Consider the following 26,018-nt stretch of genomic DNA (forward strand, 5'->3'; position numbering starts at 1 on the left):
GGTGTGGTTAGGTAAAATCCTAAGAGCACCAGCTAAAATTGCAGCAGCTGAATATTCCTGACGAGCCTGATTATAAATTTCACTGTTGTGCACTGGTCATATTGTGAATTACCTGTCTGAATACACATTCTGTCGAGCACTTCGACGTTGACCCCTAGTAAAGCCAGTTAAGTCTGAAATTGCTCAAGAGCTCACTTCATACATTTTTGCCTTCATTATTGAGTAATTTGTAATCTATGTAAGAATGAAAATAAATATGAAAAACTAGCCTTGAAACTGTGTCCTTTTTAGTATGTGTTACCTTTTTAAAATATATCAAACACAAATGTGCCAGTAAAATTTTAAATAATGGCATAAATGGCTGGTCTTCTAGGCCCAAAATTTTTCTTAGTGTTCTGAATGATTTAAGAAATTCGTTGCACATTCTCACATCACACTAACATAATTCACCTTGTGTACAAGGAAATTTACATTGAAAGTAATCTTCTGAAACCACCATTAGCAATATTTTTCCACAATCTGTTAGAAATGTAAACAATTATGATGTCACCCTTATTGAAATGAGGCACAGGAGGAAAACAAATCTATAGTAATTTGTTGTTATGAAGTATTGCATAATGTTTGACACATTTTGCTGTCAGTAGATGCCTGTGTGTATACTATGTTTTGTAGTTGTAAATGGCGCATTTCCTTTGCAACTAAAGTTTTATTTTTGTGTTTCTGTTGTTTATGTTTCATTGCTGTAGTATTATTCTACAGTAGCGGGCCAAAGTAAATATTTTTGTCAGGATATCTGTTCTTACCAATAAAAATTACAAAAACTTAAGTGAAAACTAAAGAAATGAAAAATTCTCAGACTTCTAAAAAATTCACAGGCTTTTCCCGAATTTCTCCTGGATGAAAAAATTCCTGGCTTGTTCTCAGATTTCCCAGTTGTCCTGGGGTGTATACACACTGAAATTGATAAGTACTGGCAGTCCATTTCACTCGACAAATACAAGTTGTTACCATCTCAGCAATATCGGCCAACATATGACTGACCTGTAAGCCCCTTACACTGCAGTCAAAAAATTCAGACAGATATTAGATAGGCAACAGTTCACCATTATATGATTTATAAGCTGCTTACCTACGCCTTTAAGGCAAAGCCGGACAAAATATGATCTAGAAAGCTGACACTCATCTAGGCAGCTGCCACTTACATTACATCAAAAAGTTCACAACCAGCATTGTGTATGTAGAAGAGAAGCTAAATGTTCCAGCTGATGCACTTTCGCATGTAGAAAGAGTGAACATGGTACCACATGACACTGCACGTGTGGAAAAGTGGCAAATGCCATTGATTACAATGCCCTCGTGCACGCGTAACAAAGGAAGGTAGAACATTCAAAAGATAACATCTGGCTCACTTTAAACTGTGCAACTGAAAACATATACATTAATTTGCACAAAAACCTATGCAATAGGTCATAAAAGTTATTGTAGAAGGTCATAAAAGTTATGTAAGCAATAAAAGATAACAGCAAGGAACCAAGACAGCATGCTAATCGCAAGCCAAGAATAAATATGCAACAGCATGTGTAAATACAATTTTTGGAACAAATGGCCTCCACGGAACAAAAGTAACAAACTGATCAAAAACCTCTGGTGAAAATGGAACCCACTGGCAATTGTGAACCCTGGAATCATGAGTGACATATGCACTATTTTGTCAACATGTAATAAACACAAACACATAATGGTAAGAAAATGAAAAAAAAATGTGTAAAGACCATCTTCATGCACCTCATCCTCATTTAATAAAAATATCCTCGGTAAAATTAGTTAAACAGTGCCATGGTCAACATACTTGGAAAAGTACACAGACAGTGTGGTACCAATAACTACATTGTTTCAGCAATGGGGACCAAAGTATTGAACACTATCCAGTGTCCCTCGAACTCTTACCATACGTGGCACGTAGAAAAGATCAGTTGTATGTACAACAGCACACGCTGGTGGGAGGAAGGGGGGAGGTGGAATTTATGTGTTTGACAGTCACAGTGTAACTGTCGTTAGTCCACCTATGATTTAGTGATTGTTTAATATATTATTTCCATATTAATTCGGCTATTAGACTTGAGCGTTGCAGCTACATAAGTTGCTCTTTGGAAAACTGGATCTGAAGATGGCAAAAGAGCTGCATTGAAACAAGTCATTTGATTTTTTTTAATGATATAGCTGTGGTGGTTCATTTTATTTATTTATTTATATCATCTGTTGCTGTCCCTCACCCACAAGAATGACTGACTTCCACAAATTTGACCCAGAGGTATGAAGGTTTTTTGTATGTTTGCAGATACTATTTGGAGTAAAGTAGACTACAGGTATTAACGTACTATCTACAGGAAAAAACTACATAATGATTAAGTAAGAACAAAAACATGTAACTGAAATGACATGATTGTAGTCTACTTTTTAGATAAACATATTGTTGTAAATTTGAAGTAAAATTTGAAATATTCCCGGCGAATCAACTAGTGAAACTGGTTGTTAATATGTAAAGTAATGTTTCAAGCATCTAAGCAAGATAGATAGCGAGTGCACAGATTCAAAGTGTCCTATAAATAAAACATGTAACTTACTGATCTTCACAAAAAAACAGTAATGAAGTCAATACAAGAACAAACCGTGATTAACTACATGTCAGAAAGCAAGAAAAATTGCTAATGTTCTACAATTTTTATCCTTCTAAGAGTTAAACTTTTTTAGTTAAGAGTCCTGTCAACTTCATGAAAACTGTTAGTATTTTTCCAGGTGTTCACAGGCAAGCTACCTTAAAGGCAGTTCTGAATTCTACAGTTGAAATCAATGTGCCACTTCTGAGCTTCATATGCTGTTTTAGTGTATATTATCATTATTGCAAATGTATGCAATTTGTGCAAAAACTGTGGATATATGATGCCTTGAGTATCAATTTAGAATTCAAGAAGTAGAAATACATCAATTTCTATTACATTTTTTTGAAAATTTTTTTTTGTGACTGTAGTTTGCACACCTTGCAGCACCATGTTTGTCCCCAACTGCTTGGATTAGTAATTAGTGTAGCACTACAATTGTATATAGTTTAAAAATATATACGAGAGACTCTACTTGTTGCAATGATCAATTTTTAAGTTTTTATGAACAGCTCCTAGATAGTGCTATTAAGATGGGACTTATTCTTTTAAAATTGGGCATTTGTTGCTGTTAAAACGATGGCAACCGGGAAATAGGCCCAGCCGTTTGTCAACTATGAGCATTTAAAACACTATTCTTGCAAAACAATGGCAATTTCATTTGAAGATTTTTGTAGGGTGATGTGTTACTGTTTTTACAAAGGTCTAACTCCACAACAACAATTTCTACGTCAAACTGTTTGTCTATCAGTCACACTTAGCAAAGGCTGTTTACTGTTGACTTGCAGAATTACAACATGGTTGTGTTTCCAGCAGTGACATACCTCCAAAAAACATCAATCCTGTGCACAACATGACTGAAGCTATCTGCATGTGTCCCACCAAGAGTTAGGTTCATCCTTAGGCATACTGAAGAAGCAGTACTTCAGTCTTGCATGAACATTTAACTTAGAAAAGACATGTCCCCAATGGATTCTGCTCAATAAGAAGCTCAAGTCATTATGTGACTGTTCGCCCCCCCCCCCCCCCCCCAGCCCCTCCCTCCATTTGTTGTCCTCGGTGTTGATGTACTGTGTTGTGATACTGGCTGAAAAATGGGGTGTGGTAGTACAACACTAACTACTTTAAATAATGTAGCCAACAGGTGCACAGTTGCTTTTCACACAGTTTACTTTCACTGTTGACAACCCCCTCATAATACACCGTTATATATTGCCAGTGCACTATTGTTTTCACTTTCCATAAGCCTCATTAATAGTTTGCAGGCAAACCTCCACATACTGCTACAATAGTTTACTGTTGAACATCTACAAGCAGTAAAAACCTAACCACAAAGTTCATAGTTCTTGAAGAATAGAAAGGTACGTATGGAGCAAACACTGTCATTGTTTTAACACACGGCCTAATTGTGTTAAACTTATTTCACAGATGTATTGTTGTTGATCTAACCAATACAGGTTCTTCGTCTGAAACTCTGCCATTGACTGATTGTCTTGTGATAAAAAATAGGGCCCTCACATATCCTCACAATAATAGGTACAGAAACTACACATTGTTCAAAGTTAAATTTTACAGAAATTACGATTAAAACTTAACTCTTTAAATTAACTGAATACATTGAAAAATTCATTCCTTTTAACAGTTTCTTCTACTACAAGGTTTAGGCAGAATTATTTGTTTAAATGATGAAACTAACATATGTCATTACACAAACAATACTTTTGATAAAACTGTTAATTACTTTGGAATTAAGTAAGGGCTGGCTTTGCTACCATGTTTTCAAATAGAGCCAAACAGATCCTTTAAGAATACTATTTAGTTGTCCTCCAAATGTTTATAATTAGTACAGAATTTTTATTTGTTTATCCATCAACAATAGAATTTAAGTTATGAAACAATTACTGATTTCATCCTATAACAAAGGATACTAACTAGGAATAGTCAAAATAAATTAGAAAAGCAATTACATACACAAAACTAAGCACAAAATTAGATCTGGTGTTATATTCTTTAAAACTGAGGGCCAATCTTTCTCTTTTATGAAAATGCCAATTATATTCACATATGTTAATGGTAATTAGTGAAGAACAAAATGAATTTAAAGGGAAACAGGAGGAGAAGTAAAATTATCCCAGCTTGCTTCATCACAAATTGAAGTAGGGAAAAGCAGTAAGAAAAATTCTGGTAGAATGTAAATAATTTAGGAGTAATGGAGACCATTCAATAAACAACAGAAGCTTTGATTGATCGAGTGGCACACCCAAATGAGAATGAAAAATTTTCTGTACTGAATTTTTATTGATCTAGTCAACAAAAGTAGCTTAAATGTAAGACACTGGGCAACTCAATTTACATGTATGTAGGCAAAAGTGATTTCTACAAATACATATTTAAAATTACTAATTCATACATTTAAATATTCAAATAATACACTTTACATATAATGATAATAATCAATTTTTGAAAATATAATGTAATTGAACAGATAAAAAATCTACTCACCAAGTGTCAGCAGGGTGACATATATAAAAGGTATTACAGTTTGCAAGTTTTAGGAGCCAGTGGCTCTTTCTTCTTGCAGAAGTGTTGAAGGGGAAGGAAAAGGTGCGGAGGAAAGGACTGGTGAAGTTTAGGGAAAGAGGTAGAGTTCAGAAAAGTCAGCCAGACCCCTGAGTCAGGGGAGACTTACCATATGAGATGAAAAGAAAACACTGATTGTTGGGGACTACACTGGCTGAAATTTGAATGTTTTCATTTAAATATTTATATAATATGCTCCATACATTTAAATATTCTTTAATGGAGTAAAACCAGTGATGCTGAAAATGTGACTTTAAAGATTATCCAAAGGTTTTGACCTCAGCATTTGCTTATAAGTTTATGAGAGATTGCCATAGTTTAACTCCCATTTGGGAAGTACTGTTTTGGCAAAGGGGATGAGCTGGTTTGGGTCATATGTATTCAATGTCTGGCAAAGTGGTAATGAATTAAACAGTTTTTTTACAGTCTGCTGTACTTCCATATTATATTTATTTTTAAAGAATATAACACTTTTCATAATCTAGATAGGAAGGAACTTCAAAGATCTTAAACTGAGTTTTCCATGAATCTCTAGGTTTGCATCCAAGTATGGATCTAACTGTCCTTCTTTGCAGTTTGAATGTGCTGGTAGCTGCGAGTTTCTCCAAAATATGACCCCATAGTTAAGATAAGACAGAAAGTAGGCACAATATGCAATCTTTAATGTTATCTCAATACAGCAGGATTTTAGTAAGTGAAGAAGCTTGCAGGTCTTATTCAATTTTCTGTTAAGATATACCACAACCTTCTTCTACTTTGAAATCCTTTGCAGCCATAATCCTTGGTTTCTGTATTGTTGCCATATGGTTCATTTTGATAGAGACAAATGGGACGTATGATTGATGGTCTAGAGCATTGTAAAATCTTAGCATTTCAGTTTTTTATTATTATTTGTTAGCAGCTGATTATTCTGTGTTTGGTTGCTAAGCTATTTCATAACAGTTTTTACCAACTGCTCCAGTCCTTCCTTGTTTTCCCCTTTTAACAGAATTGAAGTATCATATGCAAATATGATTGCTTTATAAACATTCATGTTTAAGCTTGGATTGTTAATGTAAAAATAAAACCACTGAGGTGACGCAAAATACCTTTACAATAGAAGACAAAACTTGGATATAGCTGTATGAGCTTTTAACCAAGCAGCAATCAGCTGGTAACGGAAGTCTAAAATCCATATAAAATAATCTAATCTTTGATTTAAGCCTTCTACTTGTCCCCAAACCATAGGACTGCAATTTGATCTGAGACCAGTGTTGAAAATAGCAAGCTGTGCTTCCACCCTGGGTCGGAGTCTAGCTGTGTTCACAACTTCACGCTAGCTATATATAAGAACAGAGGATGTCTGCTGCACCCAGGTTGGCAAGCATCATCTGTGGCAATGTGAGCTATTATTTGAGCCCCCTGCATCCAGTGCATCTAATAACCACTGTCAAAGAGTTCTCCGCCGGTTGGACAAGGTCCTATGGCAGATAAATTTAAAAATTGTCAGTAGTCCTACCACACAAGATATCTGCCGTTGGTTCAGATATATTCACGGCAACTGACGGCATCTTTTGCTTGTTGCTAAGTCATGCTATTTGGTCAACCCCACTACCACCTTTGGTCAAAATATGCAACTCCAGGTCAGGCATAGTACCATCCATGATTCCAGACGATACCATAGATGCCGACCCCCCCACCCCACACCTGAAAAAAAAAGGAGAAAATAGAATGAAAGCATTTAAGATGAATGAGACAGAACAAAAAGGTTAAGGTTTGCAAATCACATCTCGTGATTCTGTTACAGACGACAAAGGGCTTGGAAGTGCAGTTGAACATACTGAATAGGTGAACAAATATAAAATTAAAGCAAACGTAATGGAGTGTAAGGCTCCTTGTCCATGACAAGGATATTCGCCAGACTGGCATTTCTGCCAGCTGATAGAAAACCGGACGCCCTTGTCCACAGAGACAGCGCCGGAAATACTGCAGTCGAGTTGTGTACAACAGAGCAGTAGGATGGATAACAGCGACCTTTGCACTCTCGTTACACTATATTATTTTTACAAAAAGAAACAGTGTCATCGATTAAATTTGGTGCCTTCAGTATGCTAGATGAAAAACTATGACAGGACGACACAAAGCATTTTAATTTTTATAGGATGTCAAAAACGTTTGACAAATTACTGTCAATTTTACAAACTCACTTGCAACATGGAGACACCAGTATGCGAAACTGCATATCTCCCACTGAAATGCTTGCTGTAACACAACTGAAATTTACTTATTAGAAACTATTAATCTGCTGTATCAACAATTAACACCACAATTTAAAAACACTCTCAATAAACAAAGTAGAATGACAGTGAATAGGGTTTTCTTATTTCCATTAAGATGAAAGAAACAATGCTCGATTTAGAATTAGTTTCAAAAATCAAATGTCTTGGAAATGTTGGATACGGTGGATGCAGGACTTGCGTACGTTTCCAAAGACATGTATTCATTAGGTGGCCTTGTACAAGTTGATACTTGATAGTGTTCTGCAGAGGTGTACGCCAAATAGTTGTCCTCTTGATTTGGCCTTGGTTTATGGTACGATGATGTACCACCCAAAGTTTGGTATTCCTGTGAGGCATAGTTCCAGGAATCTTAGGCAGATTGCTAATGCATGTTTCTGTATTGTGGTTTCGACTTAATTCTTTTTATAAGTTTCATGACTTCGTACTGGAAGTCTACGACATCATCATCGTTAAATTTATCTACAATTGGGGCAATCCCCCTAAAGAAAGACATACTTCTACTCTGGCCCTGCTCAATAGAAGCATCAATGATAGTCATCATTTTTCTGTCCAACTCATTTGTAGCGGTTTTGTTTTTCTGCGGATTTTCTTTAACTTGGTGACAATGTTTTTCAGACTGATTGTCAGCAGGGTGTATGTCGTCACTATTATCCGGCATATTTGATGAAGTTTCTCGTCTGTCTGCTATTTTTCTTAGAAAATGTAGCTGCTCATAAAATATGTATTTTCGCTTCTTGCTTGCTCCAGAGCCGCTCTTATTTCCTTCATTTAATTTCCTGTGGCATTTCATCCATTTATCTCTTATGTTTATCCATATTTTTGCTATCATCTTTCCTGAAATGAAAAGAAAGTTGCAGTATAATCAAACTCTTATGTTTTTCTCACTTCATGTACCTTGCAACAGGAAATACTTTCACTGATCTCCATTACAGTTTCAGACTGGGAATAAAAACAATTACTAGAATTATATGTGAGGTTTGTATGAAGATGTGGTTGTTATTGCATAACACATATACGCCCATTCTGGAGGAAATGACTGGCTGAATATAGTGTGTCAGTTTGAAAATACTGCAAAATTTCCAAACTGCGTAGGGGCCATTGATGGTAAACATCAGAGTTATCAAACCACAAGAAAGTGGAGCAGTGTTTTTCAATTATAAAGGCTATTATTCATTAGTCCTGATGGCAGTAATGGATAAAAATTATAATTTTATTTATGTGGATGTCGGTGCTTATGGTAAAGATTGTGACTCAGTGTTTTGAAAGAAATGTCTTTATGGAAAAAGACCTACCTCCTCCTAGGGTATTCCAAAATATTCCAGGGGAATTGCCTATGTTTTCGTTGCAGATGAAGCGTTTGCATTGCATAATAATTTACTTCGGCCCTATGGTGGGTGAAATCTTGATATCATTAAGCGTATTTTTAACTATCGCTTAAGCAAAGCAAGGCAATTTGTAGAGTGTGGTTTCGGCACAATGGCCAATAAATAGAGGATTTTTCACTGACCTTTAAATGTCTCCACTGATTTTGCGACTGACATAGTGAAGGCTTGTACTGTTCTACAAAATTTCATGAGGGTCTTAATACTCTGTGTGCAGATACGACTATAGATGTGGACTCTGGCCTGCGAGAACTGCCATGTACATAAGCAGTACGAGGTGGTGTGTCAGCGAACACTATCAGAAATCAGTTCGCTAATTACTTTGTTTCTGAAAATGGGAAAATTCCATGGAAAGATAAGTTCGCCTAATGTATTCATATTTTATGTGAAACAAACAATAGTATAGAGAGAAGGAATGTGGTGTGTAACGAAAATGAAACAAAATATATTTGAGATGAAGTTAAACTACATACCTATATCACTTCTTTCCTTATCTTCAAGTGTTTTAAAATCTTCTTTAATAGTGTACACACATCCTTTCACGCTTCCAAAGTCAGTCGTCCATACATATATTTTCGGTGTCTTATCCCACAGGACTGGTCATTCCTCCACCAACGCAATCAAAACTTTACAATCAATATTCAGTTCAGAATTCATCTTGAAACTCAACAGGTAGCATGTTTGATGGCTTCAGGCATGACTAAACTCTCCCAGCACCTGACAAGCTGCTGGCTTGTGGACACGCAGACATGTTCCAACATGTCCAACTGAGAACCCGGCGAACCGTCCGGCTGTTGGCTTTGCAGTGGGCAACCAGAGGTGGATCCGGCAGCCAGGCCAGTCGTTTGGCCGTGTCGTCCCATGGACAAGCCCTCATAAGAAACAATGTGTCACTACAAACCCGGCAAATCAGCCAGACTGGCGCCCGGCGGATATTCTTGTCATGGACAAGGGCCCTAAGCCTATTAAGTCACATGATTTTGGGAGCACTGGATGGGAAATGTGATACTGAAGTTAGTAGACAAGTTATATCATTGAGACAGCAAAATAACTGATGATGGCAGAAATAAAGGGGCTTTAAGTGGATACTGGCAATGACAGGAACAGCGTTTCTGAGAAAGAGAACTGTGAACATAAAATACAAGTTTAGATGCAAAGAAGACTTTTCTTAAAGTATTTGTCTGGTGTGTAGTCTTATACAGAAGTTAATACTGAAGATTAAATAGTACAGACAAGAAGAGAGCAGAACTTTTGAAACACAGTGTAACACAAGAATACTGGAGATTAGATGGTTGCATCAGACAATTGATGAAGAGATGCTGAATCGAACCAGGGAGGAAAGAAATTTATGGCATAACTTAACTAAAAGAGGGGGTAAGTTGGTAGAACACATCCTGCAGCATCAAAGAAAAGTTGATTTGGTAATGGAGGGCATTGTGGAGAGCATAAATTGTACAGGGAGATAAAGGTTTGAATACAGTTAAGCAGGTTCAAATAGACAATAGGCAGAGATGAAAAGATTTGCATAGGTTAGATTAATGTGAAGAAATAAATTAAACCATTTTTCAGACTGAAGACGATGATGATGACAATCTAATAGCCATGGGGATTGGAACAATATAGTAGGGGCAAGGCATAGAACACAAAGTTGCAGAAGAATATGTGCTTGCAAAAGGAGTGAGCAGAAAGATTCTGACAAGTGATTTTTTCAATAAATTTCAGCTACCAGTAGGAATTCCCCTTCGAAAACAGCTTACAGCTGCTCCCAGCATAAAACACTAAGTTACATTGCACAAATAGTGAACTGTTATGTTTCTTCAATGTTCACTACAACACTTTCACGTCTTGGAACCAACATAGAGCCTGCAGTGAAATTTCCTTTTATAGTTTCATTTTCTGAATGGTCACATTGCTTTTCACAAACCTTTTTACAGCTGTCACACATAATTATCATTCCACTTCCTGTATCTATTTCATTTATTACAACAATTAAACACCATTTTACTGTAGCATTCCCCAAAAAGAGGGATCAGAAAAGCTGTAGTATCAGACAAATGGATTACCAGCAAAAAGCTGCAGCATCTAAGACAAAGGAATGAAGCTGAAAATTATAAAATACTACTAAAGAAGAATAGAAAAATTAACAGAGGCAAAAGCAAGAGCAATTAATGCGGAAAAAAAAAGGTAAAGGCAGCTTCGAATACAATTAATGGTTAAAGGAAGGAAAAAGCTGGTTCGAACAAAGAAATAGCTATCAGATCAATGGAAGTAGACAACACAGTGGTTGCAGATGTTAGAGAAGTAGCTAACACACTCATACTTAATGGTAACTATATACATGTGGCAGAGAACTTTAAATTGGAAAGAAATAGTCCACAAAAGACAGTTGCTAAGTAAAGTTATCAAAACAATTGGGCAGATCCACGTTCTTGAAACCAATCACAGAAGATAAACTGAGGAAAATTACACAAAAACTGATGTCCAATAAATCAGCTGGTGATAAGGAAATATCAAATCATATAATAAAGCAAGTAAGTGAACAAATAATCTCACCATTTCTGGACACAGAAAACAGCTCTTTCAGTGATGGAATTTTTCCAGAAAAACTGAATATATGCAGGGTTGTACAAGTGTACAAGACAGGGCACAAGGAAGAATCCAGCAACTAAAGGTCAGTTTCACTGATATCAGATTTCTCAACAATCCCAGAAATGCTTACAGATAATAGATTAGTTTATTATCTGGACAGATATAGCATTCTTATAGCATCATAGCATGGTTTCAGAAAGTGTACATCTATGCAATTAGTGACTGCCAGTCCAATGGAATATATTATACAGTCTTTAGATGAAACAAACTGTATCTGCAATTTTTATGGTGCTCTCCAAAGCATTTGGCACTAGTAACCATGAAATAACTATAGTATTCGAGGGCAAACATGTGAGTGAATAGACTTGTACTTAAGCAACAGGAAACAATATGTATCAACAGGGAATGCATATCAGTCAGAAACCAAAGCCATCAAATATGGAGCTGTGCATTTTGAACCTGTTTGGGATGGGAAGTGTTATTCTCTTGTAGCCTTATTCCAAAGGGAACAGTAATACAAACTCTGATATATCATGCACGCGATCCAAAGTCTCATTCCCTGGAGTGTATATATGAGGTGTAATCTATTCTTTACATACATGTTACAAACTTGTATAAACAAATTTCAAGAGTTCTTGCACATAAAATTACTTAGCCATCCCTGTATGTGAATAACAGAGGCAAATGTGCTGATGAAAATAACCGATGGAAGAAATTTAGGAATTCACACAACGTTTCCTGTCGCACCAGTCACATTGTACAAGAAATAAACCTGGGAACCAGAAATTTTGTCACCATATCTGATACTAGGGAAGTCATATCATTTGTGCAAGGATGAACATAGTGACCTTGTCGTCTATTACATGTTCTGTAATATTTTCAATGCAGTCTTTAATCTCTCTCTTCACTTTCTTATAAGTGATACTTGCATGAAATGTGACATCTACAAGATGAAAACTGAGCAGCGGACACCTATGATGAGTGGACTAGTTGGAAATGTGAATGAGAGTTACATTAATGAAAGGCTGATGGTGGGCAGATGGAACTGCAACAGGATTCTGAAGCAGAGAAGAGTGCAGATGCAGATGTGATTCTTATTGCATTTGATTTCATGAAAATATACCCAATGACTGATACTAATGACGTGTATTTGTTACTAAAACAGGCAAATGTGAATATAATGACTAAGTATCCACAACTTGTTCCCTAACCAAGCCATCATGCATATGTGGAGAGAATGCAATGCAGCTAGAGAACCACAATGCTTGCTACACCATATTAAAATGACAAAGGAAAGGGGCGTATTTCATACTCAGGTCAGTGTATTGTTCAAAATCGAAACATCAAACAAGCTTTATTTTGTCTATATATAGTTGGAGTCACAAAAAATGGTTGTCAAGTTTAAGTGTGTTCTGCACACCTACATCACACATTCTCTGACAGCCAGTGATGGTTCAGTAGTGTTCCAAGTGCTCTGCTGTGAATGTCATAGCCAGTGTGAGCAGTGTGTTTGGGATACGCGTACATATGCTCTGCACTTGAGGAAGGTGTATATCCAGCAAATTGCAACTCTTGCTTGAATACGCAAAATTGTCACTTACCACCAGTGTCAGTCATGACAACTCCAACAAATGGAATGAAAATTCACTAAATAACTTGATATAATCAGTATATCAAGTTATTTAGTGAATTTTCATTCCATTTGTTGGAGTTGTCATGACTGACACTGGTGGTAAGTGACAATTTTGCGTATTCAAGCAAGAGTTGCAATTTGCTGGATATACACCTTCCTCAAGTGCAGAGCATATGTACGCGTATCCCAAACACGTCACTTGGTGTGTGTGTGTGTGTGTGTGTGTGTGTGTGTGTGTGTGAAATCTTATGGGACCTAACTGTGAAGGTCATCAGTCCCTAAGCTTACACACTACTTAAACGAATTATCCTAAGGAGAAACACACACACCCATGCCCGAGGGAGGACTTGAACCTCCGCCGGGACCAGTTGCACAACGTAGAAGGTATTGGCGCCCACAACCAATTATACATTGAGCTGTCAAACTACATACCGTGCTGGCCAGCAACAACACAATGAGGAAACTACACTGCATGAATTTACATCAATGGCCAGGGCAGGTAACGGAATGTTAACGGCCACAAGGCAGATGATTCTGCTGGTGCACTTCAATTCAAAATAACCAAGTACAGTTAAACTCCACCGGAGAGTGGCTAAAATTGCCAACTTGAAAACACACGTTGTTGCTCATGGGAATGCCCCAACGCCCCACTACGAAATCCAAATGACACAATGTGAACAGTCGTGAGCCACAGACCTTGTAGCAATAGGAACAGCACCACACACTTCAACCATGCGTGGACGCCGTCATCGGACTCGGCCAAACTACGCGCTGTGGAGATTACCTTGCTGCTCCAGCCAACCGACCAACCCCCATCGCTTGAAACCAACAATAATGCAATCCCAATCTGTGACTCGACCTGCGTGAACTGTCAACCTTCAAGAACTGGACTATAGTTACTCATCCAGACTTCATACCAGAAGAAGTCAGCTGCAAGTTCCTAGTCCATGGATATTCATAATTACAATGAAGGCTTTGGTGTTGGAGAAAAATAAGATATTTTTCAACACACACCTTCCGATTTCGATATGTGCATGGAGGGGGGAGACATGCATTCATTATCACAACCGTGACAGTGAAAAAATGAAGATGCAATGAAATTTGTAAAAAGAAAAAACAACTATGGCCTCAAACAATGTATTAAAAGTATTCCAACAAACAAAATGTTACATTTAATGAAGTTAATTTTGCAAAGGGTGGTTCAAAAATTGCTTTGGCCTTCAATTTATAGTATCCTAATGGACACACTATTACCAATATGAAGAAAAAAGATTGAATTAAATTTCTGGATTTTGTACAGCTCCCCCCCCCCCCCCCCCCCCTCCAAAATCTATCATTCCAATTACTGTAACATGGCTACATCTGCAAATCAGTCTGCTAATATCAATCCAGGGAGAAGAAATAAAAAAATTGAGGTTCGCCGATGACACTGTAATTCTGTCAGAGACAGCAAAGGACTTGGAAGAGCAGTTGAATGGAATGGACAGTGTCTTGAAAGGAGGATATAAGATGAACATCAACAAAAGCAAAACACGGATAATGGAATGTAGTCGAATTAAGGCAGGTGATGCTAAGGGAATTACATTAGGAAATGAGACACTTAAAGTAGTAAAGGAGTTTTGCTATTTGGGGAGTAAAATAACTGATTATGGTTGAAGGGTATAAAATGTAGACTGACAATGGCAAGGAAAGCAATTCTGAAGAAGAGAAATTTGTTAACATCGAGTATTGATTTAAGTGTCAGGAAGTCGTTTCTCAAAGTATTTGTATGGAGTGTGGCCATGTGTGGAAGTGAAACATGGACGATAAATAGTTTAGACAAGAAGAGAATAGAAGCTTTCAAAATGTGGTGCTACAGAAAAATGCTGAAGATTAGGTGGGTAGATCACGTAACTAATGAGGAAGTATTGAATAGGTTTGGGGAGAAGAGAAGTTTGTGGCACAACTTGACTAGAAGAAGGGATCGGTTGGTAGGATATGTTCTGAGGCATCAAGGGATCACAAATTTAGCATTGGAGGGCAGCGTGGAGGGTAAAAATCGTAGAGGGAGACCAAGAGATGAATACACTAAGCATATTCAGAAGGATGTAGGTTGCAGTAGGTACTGGGAGATGAAGGAGCTTGCACAGGATAGATTAGCATGGAGAGCTGCATCAAACCAGTCTCAGGACCGAAGACCACAACAAAAACAACACTATCAATCTTCATAGTTACAGTATTAATGCTCATCTCTGGCAGCACTGTCTCTTCACCAACATTCTGAATGCAAGTTGTACTGTACTAATTTGCCAAAACTGTAGTGGACCAACGAATATTTTAGTTTTCACTTTTTGTTACCCATATACAATTTCTTTTTATGTAACAAATATTATGTATACCAAACTCATATCTATCAAAGGAAAATCCAGGATGGAATATAACAACATTATGAAAAGGAAAGTTGCTACTCACCATATAGCGGAGATGCTGAGTCACAAATAGGCACAACAAAAAGACTGTCACAAATAAGCTTTTGGCCAGACACACACGATGCGGCGGCGCGGTTCTTTCCGTCCCTTTACAACGTACCTGCACCTGCCTGTGAATATTGTCTCAGTAGATCATCAGTAGGAAAGCCGAGCGAAACCTACTGTACTTTGACGTGAACCAGGCTACAACTGAAGTCACTAATCCATGTTTTGGGAGAAATTTTTCACACGAAATGAAAGGTTGAAAATTTTGTCCTCAATTAACATACTCTGAAACTTAGGTGAACAAGTATCACTGCCAAGCCCGTGCTAGTCTTAACACAGTCACTCACAATCCCTTTCACTCACATTAGCAAGTTTATGGTGTTGCATTTCCCAAAAATGTAATAGCTACAAAAATACTGATTGTTTTTGATTGATAATGCTCACCAAATATTAAGTCTGTTGGTACCAAATGCAGTCACAGTTTTAGCCACCAACCAGCTCAATACGCCACACGGAATATATGTCTTATCTCGTCACAAAATTCACGTAAAAATTCCGAAATTTCTACACGCCCATCAGAATAATTATGCCGTCACTTTACCACACCTTTGGTGTATGAAACACTGCTAGATCTGGCAACTTATCGTTTCCATCGGAACTACTACACACGTCCGAACTGTTTCATGGCTAGGCTCCGACTCCTCTCTAGAATACTCTAAGTCTTCTCTACCACCAGAGAAAGGTGCGCAAAGAATATTGCTTTACCATTGGTCAGTTTACTCAACAGCCAATAGCAAAACAACATTCTCCCGCATCAACCTGCGCTTTTCATCAAAAACCAATCGCAAAATAATAAACCTAACTACTGCAATGTTTACCGACGTAATTATCTAATATGCTGAAGTTTTGCTTATCCATAAAGTTATTTACTATTGTTATTTATACCTGAATTAACTTTACCTTTACCATAAACTTACTTTACAAATCTATTCTACAAAACTCCTCTTTGTCCATATCCATACTTCTTCGAAACGTTCCCACACTGAATCCTACTACATAACTCGTTAAACAATTTCTTCATATTAACCTTAAACCACACTCACGCATCATTCATACTGCTAAAACACATTTATAACATTTTACATACACTAAAGGACATAATAACACTTTAATAAAATACTAGAACAGTTTATGAAAAACATTCTATTACTTTAGCGCACTCTAGTGGGCACAATCGAAACTAAAATCGCAGTCCCCCTACCCAATATTGTCCTCTATCTGCTGATACATAAACTACATGTGCGTCCAGTCTCGCATCACCATCTGTCACTATCCAGCTCTGACACACATCTCCCACTTAACCGCCTCCAAGTCAGGATTGTTATAGGGCGCTGCGCCTCAACAACTGCAGTCTCTGGCAGAGACTGCAGTCATGTGTGTGTGTGTGTGTGTGTGTGTGTGTGTGTGTGTGTGTGTGTGTTGCGTTGCTGGTCGAAAGCTTATTTGTGACAATCTTCTTGTTGTGCCTATCTGTGGCTCAGCATCACCACTATATGGTGAGTAGCCACTTTCCATTTCACAATATTGTTAAACTCCTATCTATGTATAGCAAAATAAGACACACAAAACGCCTTTTTCTAGTGCCAAGAACTTTCCAATGCTATTTCCTCAAAATATTTTGCTTGCAGTTAGGTCCCTAGTGCACTGAAAGAGTGTTATACATATTCCCCTATCACCCTCTAAAAGGCAAGACAGCACCCTGCTGTCCACATTGCAGGACACCCACTGTGATCGGTAGTTGTAGTGACGCAGTTATCACCTCTAAAAAATAAATAACTCTTCTCCATGTAATTCTTCATGCTTTCCCGGCGATCTGTTGACATCTTGGATATTCGGGAATCCAGTCGGATGTTCGCGTCGTTCTCGCACGATATTTCAACAGCGTGCCTCGCTGTCTTCTTCAGGTGCTACCTGAGACTGGTCCTTGGGTCGATCGAGTCCAGTATTTATGCCTGAAGGAGACAGGCCTGCCTGAACAAGTCATCAAGAAGCTGCGTCCCAAAGCGCCAACACCCCCTAGACTTTATGGACTCCCCAAGATTCACAAGGATGGGGTTCCACTGCGACCTATTGTCAGCAATATTGGTGCAGCAACTTACCCTACTGCGAAATACCTGAAGAAGATGTTGACACCACATGTGGGTAAATGTGCACATCACATCCGGAACTCAGAGGATTTCCTACATCGACTGGGCCAGCAACACATCACAGACACAGACATCATGGTTAGTTTCGATGTGGTGTCTCTCTTTACACGTGTACCACTGAAGGAGTCACTTGAGCTTATTGGAGAGAAGTTCGATGGGGCTCTCCTTGACCTGTTCAGGCATGTCCTGACATCGACGTACTTCCTATATGGGGGTCAATTTTATGAACAAACAGAAGGGGTGGCGATGGGTAGCCCTCTATCACCAGTGGTGGCCAACCTATTTATGGAAAGGTTTGAAGAGGAAGCACTCTCTTCAGCCAGATATCAACCCAAGTGCTTTTTTAGGTATGTGGATGATACCTTTGTCATCTGGCCCCATGGTAGAAGGAAGTTAGATGAGTTCCTGCTACATCTGAACTCTTGCCTTCCGAACATTAAGTTCACAATGGAAATGGAGAAGGATGGAATACTTCCATTCTTGGATGTTCTGGTGAAGAGAAAGGGAGATGGCACATTTGGTCACAGTGTGTACCGCAAACCTACGCACACTGACTTATACCTCCAAGCCAGCAGTTGCCACCATCCGGCACAGAAGAATGGAGTGCTCAAAACACTGGTCCACAGAGCACAAACTCTGTCAGATCCTGATAGTCTGGCCACAGAAATAGAACACTTACAATCAGTGTTCAGCAGGAATGGGTACTCCTCTAGAGATATCCAGAAGGCACTTCAACCTGCCAACCGGCCAAAAGATCCAGAAGAAGAACCAGAAGAGGCAAAGAAGATGGCATACTTGCCATATGCCGGACCTATCTCTACCAAGGTCAGCCGGATTCTCCAGAAATATGACATCAGGAGCATATTTTGCCCACCCACAAAAATTGGGGCTATGCTGGGGACTGTAAAAGATGACCTGGGGCTACGCGAGCCAGGTATTTACAACATACCATGCCAGTGTGGGATGTCATACATTGGCCAGACCACCAGAACTGTGGACATCAGGTGTAAAGAACACCAGAGACATACCAGACTCAGGCAGGCAACTAAATCAGCCATAGCAGAGCATTGTCTGGAACTTGGTCATTCAATGGATTACAATGACACCAAGATTGTGACACAGACCTCAAGATATTGGGACAGTGTCATTAAAGAAGCAATTGAGATTAAGGTCACAGACAATCTAATCAACCGTGACTCGGGATACCAAATCAGCACTGCCTGGAATCCTGCGCTTGAGCTTGTGAAAACTCAACGCAGGACACTCCAGGATTCAGCAAGAAATATAAGTGGAGACCTAGGGAACAGCCGTGAGACAAGGTGTTGGACATTAGAGACCAGATCTGACACACCCCAGGTCGTGAACTCGACTTCAGAAGACGGCCAGGCCGGGCGCGGACGGCGGAGGGAACACCGGCCACCAGAGAGGGACAATGTAGCCGCGTCTGGCGGGCGCGGACCTCAGATGGAACACACGACGCGGCGCAGACCGATTAGGGAGCGCCCAGCACGCAACAGAAGTGGAAACCGCAGTAACAGTCATGAGATAGAGTACCTAACATCTCAGATCGGGTCTGACACATCTCAAATGACAACCACAACCGTTGAGGACAGCCAAAACCGGCGCCGACGGCAGTCGGAACATCCGCGACTGGAGGGGTCCGTTGAAGCCGAGTCTGGCGGGCGCGGACCACAGATGGAACACCCGACTCGGCGCGGACCGATTAGGGAACGCCCAGCTCCTCCCAGGCATAAATACTGGAATCGATCGACCCAAGGACCAGTCTCAGGTAGTACCTGAAGAAGACAGCGAGGCACGCTGTTGAAATATCGTGCGAGAACGACGCGAACATCCGGCTGGATTCCCGAATATCCAAGATGTCAACTCTTCTCCACTTTATCAAAGGAGTGCACCATTTTGTTTGGCTCCTCTAACCCCTCGTATGTTTGGTTGAGCAGTTATCCCCTGACCTTCAACATTTTTATTAAACAGCCATGCAAGATGATAATGCATATTACATTCACAGATGACATCGAAGATATATCCTTAATTATTTACAGTAGAACTTTGATTATTTATGAGAGTACCAGTGATGATGCACTTTAAAAAGCGAACATCTTTGAAAACTTCTTAAACTTATTTACATGCAAATCAAAACATAGTTAAAGATGTAAAACTAGTGTCTGTGTCTGTGTGTGTGTGTGTAATAAAAATATACTACCTTTAGTAATGATATAAGATGTGAGGCCTCTTCAGAGCACCAAAGGGAAGTTAAGTGACCCGACAACTTCACGGCTATGACACATTTTTTTCTGTCAGTACTTCTAAGCTGCTTTTTCAGATCCTATTAGAACAAAAATATTTGCTTTAAAAGATTATTAATGCTTTTCCTCTAAATAAACTGAAATTAATCTCCTGTATTAATTAACATAATAATAATAATGTTTGGAAAGAGAGGGTGGAGGGGGAATGCAGTAGAAAGGGAAAGGGGGTGAGAAATGTTCCCTACTTACCCAAAGTTAAATATTTCTTTATTTTGGTATGAAATCACAAACCTGTGCATATGACAGCAAAAGTTTGATATTCAGAACACACAATGATTTTAATTTCTGTAATCAATATAGGTTTGACAAAAGACTATGTATCATTTAGTGGCAACTGTCTTGCAATACATATAGACAACAACAGAAAAACAATTTGACTACTTAACATTTCCTGTCATATTAAATCATTATCTTCTTTTCACGTCTGCAGCACATCATATGGCCGTAACGATGCAATAGTTCAGTGGTCTATCCTGCTACTATCTTCAGGTGAGAGAGCTATTTGCTATACCTTGCTACAACTAATTCCTGCTATGAATGGCGGCCATTTTTCTTGCAACAGAGAAACAAAGTGCTGGCAAGAGAAATTGCAGCTGCTGCCCGATAGCGGAAAGTAAAGGTACAATGTCCGAAAGTGAAGGTACAGTGTCTAAGTATTGAAAGATGACAGAAATGGTGAGCTGTTATGACTATATACCTCTGTCAGGGGAGTCAAAGGCCACTGTTTTTTAGTTTAGTTTAAGATAAAATAAGATTGCATATTTTACTTAAAGCAGTGTGACCTTATTTCGTTCATTCATCTAAGTAACAAGCTGTACATTCAGAAATAGATAAAATGGTTGCATGGGGGGGTGGGGTGATATAAAACAGCAACAGTGAATATGATAGTCCTCTCATTATCGTATATAAGAAAGACTGGAGGCACGGGAGTGGTGACTGATGCATGAGCTTTAATTAAGATGCCACTTGCCCTTCTACCACCTCGAACACACGATATTTTAAAAACAAGTGTGAGAAACATATATACTGCGCGACACAAGTTTGTGTGTGTGCAGGCTGGAAAGGAGTCATGAGTACAAGGTAGACGCAACGGTCGAACGGCATCGACAAGAGTTTGCCGCTTGCACCATGGAAGACGTATTGGAAGAACAAGAAGTAATTATGTAGTATTCTTTGCTGTTTTAGTGACTGTGATTATTGTTAAAGAAAAAAATGAAGAATTGATTATAGACTTTTAAGTAATTCATGTATTGGACTTGAGAGAAGTAGGACATGTTCATAATTGCTGGTGGTTATTAAGCCAACTACATTGTAAATGTCTTCTAATCAAGTCTAACCAAGACGAATCGGCTGACTTGTAAACATTTGAATATTGATCTGAGAAATGGTGAATATGTTATTTATGGAAGTTGAAATATACCAAGACTGAACTAAAAGTATTCTTCAAGTACTAAGGATATGAATATAATAGAGGGAAACATTCCATGTGGGAAAAATATATCTAAAAACAAAGATGATGTAACTTACCAAACAAAAGCGTTGGCATGTTGATAGACACACAAACAAACACAAACACACATACAAAATTCAAGCTTTCGCAACCAATGGTTGCTTCATCAGGTAAGAGGGAGGGAGAGGGAAAGACGAAAGGATGTGGGTTTTAAGGGAGAGGGTAAGGAGTCATTACAATCCCGGGAGCGGCAAGACTTACCTTAGGGGGAAAAAATGACAGGTATACACTCGCGCACGCACACGCACGCACGCACGCACACACACACACACACACACACACACACACACACACACACACACACACACACAAGCAGACATTTTCGGTGTTTCTTCCAAAATAGTTTTCCTGCACTGAATTCCCTTCAAATCTTAAACTATTCTGTTGTAGTCTATTACTGAATTCTTAAACTATCCCATAATTTTAGTATTTAGCAAACTGGATATGACCATAACGTAAAGACTGGCGTAAGAGAACCACAGATAAAACAGTGATCTCTAGACATGAAAAGAAACAAGTAGAATATAATGTTCATGGATAAAGTAATATAATGTGACGAACAGAACAACTATTTTATCATAGTGCATAATTTTCTATTTTGTATAGAATATTTTATACCTTTTATCAGATATAATATAGACGGGACGGTTTGTATCAGTTTTGAAAGGAAAGGGTAGTGTAGATAAAAGCATGATTTTCACCAACAGATAAGCCATGGCTAACACTAAACACACAATACACCTTCAGACAACCCTTGCAAACAAGTGTGCCTTATTCTTCACCATCTTGCCTTTTCCATAGGGTTGCTAAGATATACTTTGGGGACCTCAAGGGTGAAGGTGATAATGTCCAATCTATAGGAGTCGATTTACCAATGTAAATCCTCCAGCTTCTCACTCAAGTACTAGCAAGATAGGGCTCCTGGGGAAGGGGGGAAGGGGGGTAGGGGGTGGGATGGGTGTCCTGTCTTTGGGGCTATCTTCTTTCTCTTCTTCGATCTTAGCAAACATTTCCCTTTTTTCCTTTCTTACTTCTCTTTTGAGTACCTATCTATTTCTCCCGCTTTCCATATTCATCTACTTCTATCGCTGAAGTTCTTCCTGGTTTCTGTAGTTATATACCAGGTGATCAAAAAGTCAGTATAAATTTGAAAACTGAATAAATAACGGAATAATGTAGATAGAGAGGTACAAATTGACACACCTGCTTGGAATGACATGGGGTTTTATTAGAACCAAAAAAATACAAAAGTTCAAAAAATGTCCAACAGATGGCGCTTCATCTGATCAGAATAGCAATAATAAGCATAACAAAGTACGACAAGGCAAAGATGATGTTCTTTCCAGGAAATGCTCAATATGTCCACCATCATTCCTCAAAAATAGCTGTAGTTAGTCGAGGAATAATGTTGTCGTACGTTCCAACAGGTGTTCATCAGCGAGGCTGGGGATGATGCGATTCTGTAACATATTGGCGTACGTCTCACCCATCATAGTAGCAGTTACAAAACCAGAATCACGCATTTCCTCGAAGAAAAAAGGCCCGATAACGGTAGATGTGGTAAATCGAACCCATACTGTGACTTTCTCATCGTGCAATGGAGTTTCCACGACAGTTCTAGGATTTTCGATAGCCCAAATTCTGCAGTTGTGGGTGTTGACAGACCCTCGGAGTGTGAAATGAGCTTCATCGGTCCACAACACGTTACTCAACCAATCGTCATCTTCCGCCATCTTTTGAAACGCCCACACCGCAAGTGCCCTCTGCTACACTAAATCACCAGGTAACAGTTCATGATGCCGATGGATTTTGTATGGATAGCATCGGAAGGTACACCTCACTGCTAACCAAACAGCAGTGTATGGAATGCCGGTGTGACGTGCGACTGCACGAGCGCTGACTTCCCCGTGCGTAGATGAACCCACAACAGTCTCCATTTCTTCCTGAACTGTCGCAGCAGCATTACCGTATTACTCGAATCTAAGCCGCACTCGAATCTAAGCCGCACCTGAAAAATGAGACTTGAAATAAAGGAAAAAAAAAAAATTCCCGAATCTAAGCCGCAAGTAAAATTTGAGACTCGAAATTCAAGGGGAGAGAAAAGTTTTAGGATACCCCTCCAAATCAAAACAAAGTTGGTCCATTCTAATACGAAACACAATTTAGGTCGAATGAAAGACGATACAGCTACAGTAGTTTGGTTCGAGTCGTAACCTTAGCAGTTAAGCTTTACCTGGTAGCCATTGCTATGCACCAGGTACTCCGTCCGTATTTATACGGTACCCTTCCTTTTTCACGTGCTTCATCTGGTTTGAAACAATTGCTTATTTTGCTTTGATCTGATAAGTGCTGTTTTCTTTGTTATATGTTCATGTCACTCTAAGCTGAAAATGCATTACTGTACTGTGTCATGCATTGTTTGTCGCATTCTGATAGTGCGTGTTTACGGCCTGTAGCCGCTCGCGGCACGGCTTGCTTCTGTGCAAGCTACCGACGCTTACAATATATAAAAAAAGAAAGGAATCGTCTAATTAGCGAAACAATGGCAAGAGACTGCTATCTGTTCTTACTTACACTGCTGCTTTCTTTGATAATGATTAACAAGAACCAAATAATTAAAAAAATGGCTCTGTGCACTATGGGACTTAACATCTATGGTCATCAGTCCCCTAGAACTTAGAACTACTTAAACCTAACTAACCTAAGGACAACACACAACACCCAGCCATCACGAGGCAGAGAAAATCCCTGACCCCGCCGGGAATCGAACCCGGGAACCCGAACCAAATAATAGACTGGGTATGATAGAAGATGTTCTGAACGAGAGCTAGGCGAACATTTTTCTCTGTTTGAAAACCTTTGCAGCTGCTTCTTTAGTACATCAAATTGTGCACAGAAATTAGAGTCATCTTAGATTTAAAATTCTCGTCAGTTGTCGTGCTTCATTTCTGACTGTATCACTATTAGGTATAAAAATAATACGAATATAAACATGACACGATATGTATATTCTTCCGCATTTGCTGTTGTCTCACTCTATAGTTTCGTAGTTCATTAGGCAAACGGGTTTAAATGAGATAGTAGCAAACACGAAAGAATACATGGCAAAATGTTTATTTTCGTATTCTTTCTTATGGAGAAGAGAATACTGCAGGTGATTCACATTTCGTCAGGTTCCTATTAGCAACCATCTCTTCTCACAGGTAGGAAAAAATTCAGAACGTAGACTTGGCCATATTGACAAACATGCAAGTCTTGCCTGTCGGATTTTCGTAGTAAATTGAAATTCTGCTACATTCGAAGATGAACAACACGGAATTTGTATTTACTTCATTGGATAATGTATGAAAATGCAGTGGTCGAAACTCAGGGCGGAGAATAAAAGCTCGTCCACCACCTTTTTTTTTTTTAATTTATTTACTGACGCAGAGGTTTTGGCGCCTGTATCTTTGTGCCTACAAAGCATGCCTGTGTAGCGCTACGTATATTCGACCGCATAAGTTAGTTGTGGCGTCACATACCAACACTTTTCAGAACTTCCGCTTGCTTTGCACTCGATTCTAAGCTGCAGGCGGTTTTTTGGATTACAAAAACTGGAAAAAAGTGCGGCTTAGATTCGAGTAAATACGGTATGCCTTGTGCTCGTTGGCCACTACGGGGTCTATCGTCTAAACAACCGTGGCTTCGAACTTAGAAATCATTCTTGCCGCAGCTGCATTTGTGAACGGACCTTTACCCATTCGAATCCCCTTGCTATGGTGATAGAATCGTAACGCTGAACTAGCACATTCCTCATTTTGATAATACAGCTTCACTAAAAGCGCCTTTTCAGGTAACATCAACATGCTGCGACTGCTCGCGCATCTGATTCTCTCTCTCATTACAGCTCCATTTATACACGTTTGTCATGCGCAGTCACTGACGTTTTTCTGTCCAGCGTCATCTGTTGGACATTTTGTGAACTTTGTTCCACCCCCCCTCCCCTAATAAAACCCCATGTCATTCCAAGCATATGTGTCAATTTTTACCTCTCTATCTACACTATTCCGTGGTTTATTAAGTTTCCAAATTTATACTAACTTTTTGATCACCCATAAAACTAGAAGGATTCCACGTCGAGTATATAAGAAGAAAGCCTGAGTAATGAAGGAGAACGCAAGCCATATTGGAGTTAATTGTGATGCTTATTTAAGAAAGGTCAAGCTAGCAAATACTCTGGTAAATTGATGAGTAGTAGGATAGTGGAACTTGAACAATATAGGTAGACACAGCCTCTACTAAGTGTTGAAATATAGGTAAACATAGTGTCTATTATGAGTGTAGAAGTTGAAGAGTAAAGGAGGAACTAGGATATTAGATGAAGTATTAAGAAGTAAATGGTAAGTATCAAATAGATTTGTATTT

The 26,018-nt window shown here is 38.9% G+C and overlaps 1 protein-coding gene across 7 annotated transcripts in view; it reads right to left on the bottom strand.

Moving 5' to 3' along the window:
• LOC126283006 (uncharacterized) overlaps nt 1–26,018 on the bottom strand; it is a 378,588-nt gene that overhangs the window by 108,467 nt on the left and 244,103 nt on the right. For all 7 annotated transcript variants that reach the window (XM_049982244.1, XM_049982237.1, XM_049982240.1 and 4 more), the window contains one exon: nt 20,002–20,124. In XM_049982244.1, the coding sequence (XP_049838201.1) occupies nt 20,002–20,124 (123 nt within the window). The remainder of the gene's footprint in view (nt 1–20,001; nt 20,125–26,018) is intronic.

This window comes from Schistocerca gregaria, chromosome 1 (genome assembly GCF_023897955.1).
Source record: "Schistocerca gregaria isolate iqSchGreg1 chromosome 1, iqSchGreg1.2, whole genome shotgun sequence".
Classification (NCBI taxonomy): domain Eukaryota; kingdom Metazoa; phylum Arthropoda; class Insecta; order Orthoptera; family Acrididae; genus Schistocerca; species Schistocerca gregaria.